This window comes from Epinephelus moara, chromosome 13 (assembly GCF_006386435.1).
Source record: "Epinephelus moara isolate mb chromosome 13, YSFRI_EMoa_1.0, whole genome shotgun sequence".
Taxonomy (NCBI): domain Eukaryota; kingdom Metazoa; phylum Chordata; class Actinopteri; order Perciformes; family Serranidae; genus Epinephelus; species Epinephelus moara.
In genome coordinates, this window is record NC_065518.1 from 130,602 (window position 1) to 142,034 (window position 11,433).

General features: G+C 45.9%; 1 protein-coding gene across 2 annotated transcripts in view; it reads left to right on the forward strand.

Annotated features, from left to right (window-relative positions):
* LOC126400050 (kinesin-like protein KIF20A) overlaps positions 1-11,433 on the forward strand; it is a 42,227-nt gene that overhangs the window by 17,229 nt on the left and 13,565 nt on the right. For both annotated transcript variants that reach the window (XM_050060471.1, XM_050060472.1), the window contains exons 16-23: positions 4,833-4,953; positions 5,053-5,161; positions 5,958-6,019; positions 6,199-6,318; positions 6,800-6,950; positions 7,031-7,225; positions 7,502-7,626; positions 7,739-7,912. In XM_050060471.1, coding sequence (XP_049916428.1) covers positions 4,833-4,953; positions 5,053-5,161; positions 5,958-6,019; positions 6,199-6,318; positions 6,800-6,950; positions 7,031-7,225; positions 7,502-7,626; positions 7,739-7,912 — 1,057 coding nt within the window. The remainder of the gene's footprint in view (positions 1-4,832; positions 4,954-5,052; positions 5,162-5,957; positions 6,020-6,198; positions 6,319-6,799; positions 6,951-7,030; positions 7,226-7,501; positions 7,627-7,738; positions 7,913-11,433) is intronic.

Genomic DNA, 11,433 nt, shown 5'->3' on the forward strand with positions numbered 1-11,433 from the left:
TTTATGAGCGAGGTCGAACAGGTAGCGCCAAAAGCATAAAAATCTATATGTGGCGGAGATAATTTATTCGTGGCGCACCGCCACAGATAAATGAATGTATGGGAAACACTGTTATTTATATTATTGTGGTGTATTGATTATGAATACAGTCCATCTGATGCTGATTTTGTTTCATCACTGTAGCCAGTATCTCACTATCACTATCCTCATTCAGATTTTAAGAAGCTACAAATTATATTCAGCCACAAAATAAGTCTGAAAAGCTGCAAATCAGAACGAAGTACAGAGAGTTGTTGACTAGAGATGATACGCCATCTCATGGTGGTCACTTCCTGTCAACGTTACAGGTCAGAAGTACAGAGAGTTGTTGACTAGAGATGATACGCCGTCTCATGGTGGTCACTTCCTGTCAACGTTACAGATCAGAAGTTGTTACGAACTCTTAAAGGCCTAGGGGAGGGGAGGTAACAATTAACACAAATAACCGATAACCAATAATGAAGAACACGGGAGTAAACTAAAGCGACTGCAAGGCAGTGATTTATTTACTATTGCAACACAAAAGAAACTCCCAAATAAGGGGAGCCGACTAGCAACACGAATGATATAACAGACAATCAGTAATCAATAATAAAGGCAGAAGAATAAACACTGGGACTGGGTCACTAAACACTTGAGCGCACACCACCACGCACACAGCCACGGTCTGCACGGCACGCTGCCGGAGGCCCACTAGCCACCGGCTCCAGTTCTCCAGGGTGGTTTTAATCACACAGCTGTGATGGGCCACAGCTGCGGTAATCAGCGGAGGGAGGAGGGGGGGCGGTACCTGGTGAGAGAGAACCAGAGAGAAAACACAAAACACCAAACACAACACGGCACGTAACACCCCCACCCATAAGAATGAACTCACTCCCGAAAACCACAATTCCGCAGGTTTGTTGGCAAAAATAAATAAATTCACTCAGAGGCTGGATTCACAGCCTTAACACAACTCAACACTTAATATTCTTACCCCCCGGGACAGCATGTCAGCCACTAGGTTTTCAGCCCCTCTCTTGTGCTTGATTTCAATGTTGTAACGCTGGGCTTGGAGTGCCCAGCGCATCAACCGCTGGTTGCTGTTATACATCTGCATCAGGAAAACAAGCGGGTTATAATCAGTGAAGACAGTCACAGGGATAGAGGTCGAGTCAACATAGACCTCAAAGTGTTGCAGGGCGAGAACCATGGCTAGGGTTTCTTTTTCAATCGTTGAGTAGTTCAGCTGATGCTTTTTTTGAACTTCACCGAGAAGTAGCACACGAGATGACACACGTTGTCGTCACCATCTTGCAGCAGCACCGCTCCAGCTCCAATGGCGCTAGCATCCACCTCGAGTTTGAAAGGCGTAGAGAAGTTGGGCGCAGACAGCACTGGAGCACTGCAGAGGAGAGACTTAGCAGCAGCAAATGCATGTTCACAATCAGTATTCTAAACAAAAGGAACAGCAGGGCTACACCAACAACAGGGACAGGTTGTAGGGGAGCAGGCGGCAGAGGTTGATTAGGTTTACCCCCAATTTGGCAGGTGCTGCAAGTTCTGCGCATCGAGACACCATTATCGACGAAAAAGGGCTGTTTACCATCACACTTATCAGGTTTCTCCACAGCAGCTGCCCTACACTTGGCTAGAGAGGGATCTGTTGCCTGAGCAGCAATGAGCGCCTCACGGCGTAGGGGCAAGGGGGTTGCAGGAGCTGTGACAGGGTCAGTAACAGGTTCAGTCACCTTTCCTGGCTCCTTCAGACCGCAATCCACCAAACCACGACCAGAGGGCAACACATCTTGGGACAGAGCAGACACAAACAGAGAGTCGGATAAATCAACTTCCTGGGCCTGCTTACGGGCCTGGGCTCTAGTTAACACACTAACAGCAAAAACATCAGGGTGCCGTTTAACTAGATCATCATCTTTATCAGATTGGGAAATAGGCTCGGTAACCACCTCAGGCACAGGATATACTTTACCGCCAGCAATGTCGTTTCCCATGATGAAATCGATTCCCTCAATGGGAAAACAGGAGCGGACACCAACAGGGAAAAAACCAGTGGCTAAACCAGATTTCACATGTACCTGATGCAGGGGTGCAGGAACAAAACCCATTTCAATTCCTCTAACCACAGCACTCACATCAGACGTGACACCTGCCGGCAGTACACTGGAAAGAATGAGAGACTGGGAGCAGGCAGTGTCACGTAAGACTCTCACCTGGTGCTGGTCCTCCAGCTTTCCTGTGAGAGACACATGACAGGAGAAAATGAAAGGTTTAAAACAGTCATCTGGCACTCCTGACACGATGGATGTGTCACTGAGAGATGTTTTTATCAACCCCACCCCCTTTGGTTTCAAAGTGGACCCCTGCTTCCAGGCGACACAGTCAGCAATTAAGTGGCCTGTCTTACGGCAAAAAAAACACTGCCTCTCAGTTTTGGGAGTGGTGGAAACAGCAGCACTAGGCATCGGTGAGCCAGCCTTTTGAGATGACTCAGGATGAGCAGGTTCACGTCTAACAAACACATGTTTATGTGTCAACGTGTACTCATCAGCCAGAATGGCAGCCTGTTGCAGAGTGGTCACTTTCTGCTCGTTTAAATATACCGCAGCACGTTCTGAGACACAGTTCTTAAATTTCTCCAGCAACATTAACTCCCGTACTGAAGCAAAGTCACTAGCCTTACACGCTGCACACCACCTGTCAAAGAGAATGCCTTTCTCTCTGGCAAAATCAATGTGGGTCTGATCAGGCGTCTTCCTGAGACCGCGAAAACGCTGTCTGTAAGCTTCAGGCACAAGCTCATAGGCACGCAGTATAGGACTCTTAACCTTGTCATAACTAAGCCCTTCTTCCACTGACAAGGAAGAACAAGCCTCCTGAGCGCTGCCTGTCAACTTACACTGCAACAAGATAGCCCACACATCTTCTGGCCAGCGCAAAGCAGCGGCAATACGCTCAAATGCGCCGAAGTAGGACTCAATCTCTGATTCGCAAAACACAGGGACCAAAGAAATGTGTTTACTCACATCAAACGAGACGGCTGGACCTGATGTAGATTGGACATCAGAGGACCAAGCTGAATGGGCCTGCATCTCCACCTGGCGCAGCCTGACAGCGGTGTCCGCCTCCAGCTTCTTAAGCTGGAGTTGATACTCACGCTCACGATCCTCCTTCTCTAACTGGAGTCGAGCCAAACGGATTTTCAACCGGGCGTCCAACTTGGAGCCGGGAGTTGACTCCGCGGAGATCGGGACAAAAGGCGGCAATGTGACCGGCTTACCTGTCATGCCATCCTTCCACACCACAGGAGTGAAAACTGGCGGCTCGGTAGTCTCACCAGTCGGATGATCCGAGCGGCCCTCCGCTGCTGGAAGCGCATGCGCTCCCAGAGGACTCACACCCGGGGAGGCTGCTGCCCCGACCACCAACTGGGAGACATCCTCAGGAGCCGGCAAACTTAAGACTCTTCTATTCAACAACCCCTCCAAAATGACGGCTTTAAGCTCAGCCTTTGTGAGAGCACTTGACACAACGATCTCATAATGATCCGCGATCGCACGCAGATCACTCTTTTTACACTTATCCAACACAGTCAAAGACGGGTTAGACACAAACACGCCAATGTTAAACGTTGCCATTTCCACACACGCACACAGTGGGAGACCAAACAGCCACGGTGTTATAGGAAAAAAAGAAACTTCCCCAGAGCCTGCCTAGCACAAACTCACCTAACTGTCTTCTGGGGCGTGCCGGGCTCGAGGCGTCTTACAGGCAAAACATCAGCGGCCGAAACCCTGAAAAGCCAGCCCCCGTTGGAGAGTGAAATCCCCGCCCAGAGTTAACCCCGAAAATAAAAAAGGCAAAATAACAAAAGAGCGCCCGTTGGAAAGGCTGATTACTCAGCCCAGCTGGACACTCACCCGTTGGAAAGGCTGATTACTCAGCCCAGCTGGACACTCACCTGACTCGACTGGGGAAGACACACGCCACTTCACCACAGGCTGATGGCACTCAGACACCACTACTCACCGTGAGAGACACCGGAGCCAATCACAATAAAAAACGGCAGCCACTACGGACCTATCCCGGACGAGCCCCCAAAACTGTTACGAACCCTTAAAGGCCTAGGGGAGGGGAGGTAACAATTAACACAAATAAGAACACGGGGGTAAACTAAAGCGACTGCAAGGCAGTGATTTATTTACAATTGCAAACACAAAAGAAACTCCCAAATAAGGGGAGCCGACTAGCAACACGAATGATATAACAGACAATCAGTAATCAATAATAAAGGCAGAAGAATAAACACTGGGACTAGGTCACTAAACACTCGAGCGCACACCACCACGCACACAGCCACGGTCTGCACTGCACGCTGCCGGAGGCCCACTAGCCACCGGCTCCAGTTCCAGGGGGGTTTTTAATCACACCGCTGTGATGGGCCACAGCTGCGGTAATCAGCGGAGGGAGGAGGGGGGGCGGTACCTGGCGAGAGAGAACCAGAGAGAAAACACAAAACACCAAACACAACACGGCACGTAACAGAAGCACAGAGAGTTGTCGACTAGAGATGATACGCCGTCTCATGGTGGTCACTTCCTGTCAACGTCACCCACCTGTCACTCAAAGCAGACACGCCCTTAATTATGCACTATCCTGGAAATTGCTGCTTGTTAACGGCATAACATAAAGAATGAACACATCATCCCTGACACACAGTAAGAGTATTTATAGTGACACGGTGATAATGTTTTTCTGTGTGTGTGTGTGTGTGTGTGCGTGCTTGTGTGTGTCAGTGACCGCCTGGAGAAGGAGAGGGAGATCCTGGAGGAGCGAGCTGAGAAGAGAGTGGAGATCCTGAAGAACCTCGTCAGTAAGACTGTCGATCTGTCGACCGTTTACACCGACAGCAGCAAGGTGATTTAAAAAGAACTCTTCATTAACAGTGTGTCCCATTGCTGGCAGTTATTACTGATTAATAATGGTATTGATTGATTACTGGTGATTGTTTGTCAGGAGGAGCAGTTGGAGGGACTCATCAGCTCAGTGACTGAAGACCTGGAGAAGATTAAAGAGGACGCCCAGAGTGTTCACCGCTGTCTGACTGAGCAAGCACACACTGCAGGTACACACACACACACATACACACACACTAGCCGCTTTTACACTGCCAGATTTTACGGCGAATGTTGGGTCGTTTTGCCGGCCAGCTGTGAGCGTTTAGACACACAGAGCCGGATTGGCGAGTTGATCTGAGGTGCCCAATTTTCCACCTCGTAGGGTAGACATATTGGTGGAACCTTTTTAGTTTAAACAGACCGAGGCGGCCTTCTGCAACGGGAGGAGCTGTTGATGACTTGTGGGAGGAGCTGTTGATGACGTCGCACGTGCGAGACACTGGTGGTGGATAAACAGGAAACAGCTGATAGCAGGAATTAGCGAGCAGCTAGTAGCAAGAGGGAAACACAAACCTGACAGACACTGTAAAGATGAGCAACTGGGGAGACAAGGAATTGCGCGCCCTCCTTGTCCTCGCAAACGAAGAGGCCATTAACCGTCAGGTGACGGGGACGGTGAAGGACGGGCCAACTTATGAGAGAATCACCGAAGGACTGACCAGCCGCGGCTTCCCTCCCACGTCACTGTTTACGTCACACGCTGAGCTACACGTTTTGTTACTTGCTCACGCCCCCCATTGCCCCGAAAAAGGCACATTCTGTATAAACAAAAGTAGGTAGGCGGCATTTTGCTGCACTCCCCGATTTTGTTTTTATACTGCCAATGCTGAAAAAAGACTGATTGGACTTTCCTGCAAATTTGCACAACTCCTGTCTAAAAAGGGCTATTGTCTAAGTCTCTGAGTGTTTTCTTATGTGGAACGTTGACTTTTGACCTCTGTCCATTATGACGTGTATCTACAGAGCTGGAAGCGTTGCGATTGGAGAAACAGCAGTCACATGACCAACTGCAGGAAGCCAGGGAGGTACTGTTGATCCGCTGTCTTCTTCTGTGGTGTCTGCTGTGTTGTTTTCTTGTTGTTGTTGTTGTTGTTGTGGTGCACAGTGAAAAGTTTCTGCTGTGAGACAGTTTATTGTGTTAAAGAAAATGCTTTGGAAAAAATGAAAGCTATTTACTGCTGAACAGCGTCACTTTGTTTTCCAGAGTCTGGAGCAGCAGCAGCACAAGTTGTCGGAGCTGATGGAGATCTGTCAGCAGAAAGATGACATCATCAATAAACTCCAGGCAGCCATGGACGCCACTGTGGAGAACGCCACCAGAGATGTAAACACACACTTTTGTTTGATAAGTTAACTTCAGAAGGAAACCTGAGAGACGTCTTGAGTCTTATTTGTTTTGTGTTTGTTTGTGAAAGTTTTTCATCTCTCTGGGGTCTTTTCCTGTCTCTTTGAGGTTGTTTCCTGTCTCTTTGAGGTCATTTTCTGTCTCTTTGGGGTCATTTTCTGTCTCTCTGGGTCTTTTCCTGTCTCTTTGAGGTCATTTTCTGTCTCTTTGAGGTCATTTTCTGTCTCTCTGGGGTCATTTCCTGTCTCTTGGGGGTCTTTTCCTGTCTCTTTGAGGTTGTTTCCTGTCTCTTTCAGGTCGTTTTCTGTCTCTTTAATGTCCTCAGTGTCACACTGACAAACACCGCCCTTAATGGCAGATTTAAAGCTCTACAGACCAAATATCACCAGACCTTGTAAAATATGTAGGACCCCGTTCTCACAGTGTGACTGCTGTTAAAACCCACATCCTGGTCTTTCAGAGGGAGCTGGTGGAGTCGATCAGGTCGGAGCTGTTGGAGCTTCAGCAGACCTGCAGCTGTCTGAGGAGGACAGGAGGAGCGGAGGAGAGCAGGAAACGTCAGCGTGAAGCTCTGGAGGACGAGGAGGAGAGAGAACCAGCAAAGAAAAGAGGTGAGAGGAGGAGGAGCTGATGGAGGGATGGCGTTTACACTGTGTTACCTCTTTTAAACTATTTTTTAATCTTTATTTAGGCTCTCCAGTTCTGGAGGAGGAGATCTGGAGGTTGCAGGAGGAAAACGACAAGAAAGAGGAAACAATCTTGGAGCTGAGAGAGAGGGAGGGGAGGAGGAAGGGTCTGGAGGAGGAGCTGAGGAGACGGGAGGAGGAGGTGGAGGAGCTGAAGAAGGAGCAGGCTGTGCTGGAGCAGAAGGTGCAGGAGCTGACAGGTAGGAGCTGAACCCTCACACAGAGTTTATGAACATGGACATGAACCGAACTTGACAGCATCCTCAAAACAGCCTTCAGTTTTACTTTGAGCAATTCGGGGACACACTCATCAGCTGGTGCGCTCTTCCAGGTTACTATGAGCAGCCACACACACACATTCAGCTGGAAGTCACCAGTTAACACTTATTAGACTTTCTAGCATTGAAATACAACTTTACTGCTCTTTAATGTAAAGTAAGAGAACTGAAACTATGATAACTGTCTGTCTCCTGTAGATCTGGACGAGTGTCCAAACTGTGACTCTGTGTTTTCGTCTCTGGAGTCGGAGCAGAGGGAAACATCCCGACTGATGAAGGAGAACAAAGCTCTGGTTAACGGCATCTTCCAGCTCCAGACAGAGGTACCATGTTTACCTACATGTTCCTCTCTCTGTCTCATTGTACAGAGTTTATAAAGATGGCATTAACAATAACTGATGTAGTTAATAATTGTCCGTTAAATGATGTTTCCAGGTGACTGATCTCCAGATGAAGCTCAAAGAGCAGACTGACATTTCTGACAGCCTATCAGAGCAGCTCAGCAGTGCAAAGACCCGCCTCCAGGACCTGGAGAGCCAATCAGAGGATAAGGCCCACACCATCCACAGTCTGACACAGGAAGTGGAGCATCTGAGACAGGAAGTCAAGGTTCTTACTTTTTCCTTAGTTTCTCTGTCTACTATGGCTGCAATGGTATGAAACTTTAACGGTAAGATAGCCGGTTTGACATTATCACAGTATTACTGAATCTTTATTATCATCATCGGTCAGAATGACCCTTAAAGATGTGAAAACAGAAGGTTTTGTGTAGGTTCAACACACAGAAAACCTTCCAGAAAAATGCGGAGTTTTTTTGTGGTTGTTGCGGGCAAAAATCCTTGATAATGCGGCACGTTTTCTTAAAAAATGCGATGGAATATGCGGGATAATTATGCAATTTTATGCGATGAAATCGCGGGAACTTGCAAAAATTGCGGGAACTTGCAAAAACTGCGGTTTGATGAAAAAGAGAAAAAACGTGATTCCCCCAACACCCCGTTCTCACTAGGCTACTGCCTTAATGTAAAGAGTCATTTCTAATTACTTCCTATGATAAGCAAGCATACTATATCACAGAAAGTGCAGGGAATATTTAAGTTCTCATCTTGTTTTATTTCAGACCTTATAAACACATGGCTCAAACTTACAAAACACTGCTGAGTCAAACAAGTTCTGTAGCTTTACAAAAAGAATATGCTACAACTTCTGTAAAAATGAATAAATAAAATATAAAAAAATAAAATGTGTGCTTCCTGTTTTACAGAGGTAGCTATACAAAACAGACATCTTCTTTTAAAATAAGTGCTTCCAATGCACAAAGTGCAATCTCTTACTGTAACGTAAATGTACATACTACTAATATACTTACAACTGTAAGGTTTTTGAAACTAGTATGATTTAACCCACTGGTAACAAAAACGTGCAATCTTACAACTGTAAAGTTGCAACTCCTGAATGAAACTACAACAGTCCACTGTGAAAATGAAAACTATGAATGCGTAGCCTCTAACACTGGCCAATCATTTGCCATCCTCATCCTCCATCCCCTCTCCCTCAACATCCATCTCCTCCCCCTCCTCCATCTCTTCCTCCTCCACCCCTGTCTCCTCCCTCTCAAATGCTCCACTGCGGACTCGTGCGGTCGTCAGCTTTTTGATGACGTTCACGTCACGTTATTATTACGTCACTTCATAATGTTCCCAAGGCAACAGGGGGAAAGGGGCTGCTCTTGTGTGAAGTAAACGCAACATTTTTCAACTTTCTGCTAAGATATATGTGACTTTTTTGCAACGAAAATGCGGGGATTATGAAATTATGCAAGCCCCACATATTTCGCGCATTTTGCGCGGAAATCGGCGATTTGTGCGGCGTCTTAGAAAAAATGCGGCCCCCAAATAAATATGCAGACTTTGGCTGATTATGCGTTGAATTATGCGATCGCATAATCACGTCTTTCTGGAGGGACTGACTATAATTGAATCTTGGAACCATTTTGTTAATGGAAGTCTCCTTTTTAAAAATAACTAACAAAGATTCTCCGTCCAGTTGCATTTGTTTCAATATGGTAGGTAAGCAAATGTACATGGTATGATAACTGTCATCTTTCATATCGCCGTGTACCATTAAACCGGTAAACCACTGCAACCCTACTGTCTGCAATAATCAGTTGTGTGATTGATATGTGATCAGGACTCGTACAAGGTCCTTTGCTTGAATTTTGAAGGGAAAAAAAGAACTACTGGAATAACAATAGAATAGCCGCCTTTTTAACAAAGTGCTCAAAAAGTCCTTGAAATTAAAATAAACCAGAAAACGCTGTCATTTGTTTCAATTAAAGTTTGGATTATACGGTCATAAAAATCAGAAATCGCTGTTTCTTTTTTAAATTCTGATGCATTAGCGGCGGCAGCACGCTCTTCCTCTTCTTTCTTCCCCGTATTTATGATATCCTACCAGACATCGCGGTGTATTTTTACTTCGCTTCCACTCTTAAAACTGTGGCAAAAGCAGTGGGCCTTTGTTGACATGGCAAAACTTAACTCATCTAAAGGAGCCGACTTTTCACAGTGATTTACTCTCTTTTCAGCAGTGTTCGGATGTTACAGCTCATCGTTTCCTTGGCTACAGATGGTTCTATTTAAACATGATTTTTCCTTTTCTTTATAACGTGTAGGCGACTCTTTTCGTAACAAGTTGACAATAGTTTGATATTAGACAGTAGGGATGCATGATAATAGTGGCACGTCATTGGTATCGGCAGATATTGGTTTTAAAATGAACTATTTGAATCGGCCAACATGCTTTTTCTTATTTAGCACAATGAATGAATATTACACACACTGAAACGTTTTGTATTTCATGTCTCCATCTGCTGGTGGGCCGTCATGATGATAGTATACAAGTATAATATGATGTTAATTCCACTGTAGAAGAGACTTGATGATCACTAAAATTAGGTGGGAAAAAGTGGATATATTGATATCAATGTCGGTTATCGCCCAAATGAGTTGTTGCATAAAGGCATATCAGATATTGGCCAAAAAAGCCAATATCATGCATCAGTATTAGTAGGGGTGGGGGAAATTTCCTAATCTTAGATGCATTGCGATTCGGACGTGGACGAATCTGAATCGATTCACAAATGTCCAAATTTCGATTATTTAAATCTGTTAAGTAGAGTAATACAGAAGGTTCTAAATAATGCGGAACTAAGAAGCGCGGTACGTGTCATGTCCGGGACACTTTGGGATGCGCACCTGGAGCAGACACGGCGACACGCGCACAGAGGAAAACAAACATGGCTGACCGCTACCCACCTCGCCGTGAGATCCGAACAGCTCCTTCTAATTTAACAGCTCCTTCTACAACGTTGACGGCAGAAGCGAATTGGACAAGAGCCACGTTATATGTAAGCTGTGTCGTGCTAAAATAAAATACTTTGGCAACACAACAAACATGAGAAGCCATGTAACTCAATTCCACCTGACGGAGGAGTCAGGGAAACGGCAGGCTGTTGTTGCTGCGGCAACTAGTGGCGCTACCGACCAGAGAACAATCGAGGAAGCAATTAGAAAGCTGCCACCCTCATCGGAAAAGGCGAAGCGAATTACAAAGGCCATCGCGGCATTTATTGCCAAGGATTTGCGTCCTTATTCTGTCGTGGAAAATCAGGGATTTCGAGCACTGCTGCATACACTGGAGCCCAGATACACCATCCTATCCCGACGCTATTTCACCGACACTCTACCATCAAACCAAAACAGAAGTCATGGCCTCACTGTTGAAGGCAGGTAGGAACGCAGTTACAGGTGATGCGTGGACGTCTGTCGCCACCGAATCATTTGTTACTCTAACTATGCATTTTATCTTGTGATTTAAGATAGCTGTTGTTACCTTTGGTTCCGTACAACGAAGTTGTAACTTTCCAGTTTGCAAGCATTTCCATTTATATGTTTAATAAAATATAATGCGAATGAATTCAACTGTTTCTTATTACAAATGCACTGTTTTTAAAAATTGCAAGTGTTGAATGCTTATTCAGTGAGACAAAAAGAAATGTATGTTGTGAAAAAGTGCATCAATATACATAAATTAAAGATGCATCAATAATCGTTTTATAATCGAATCGT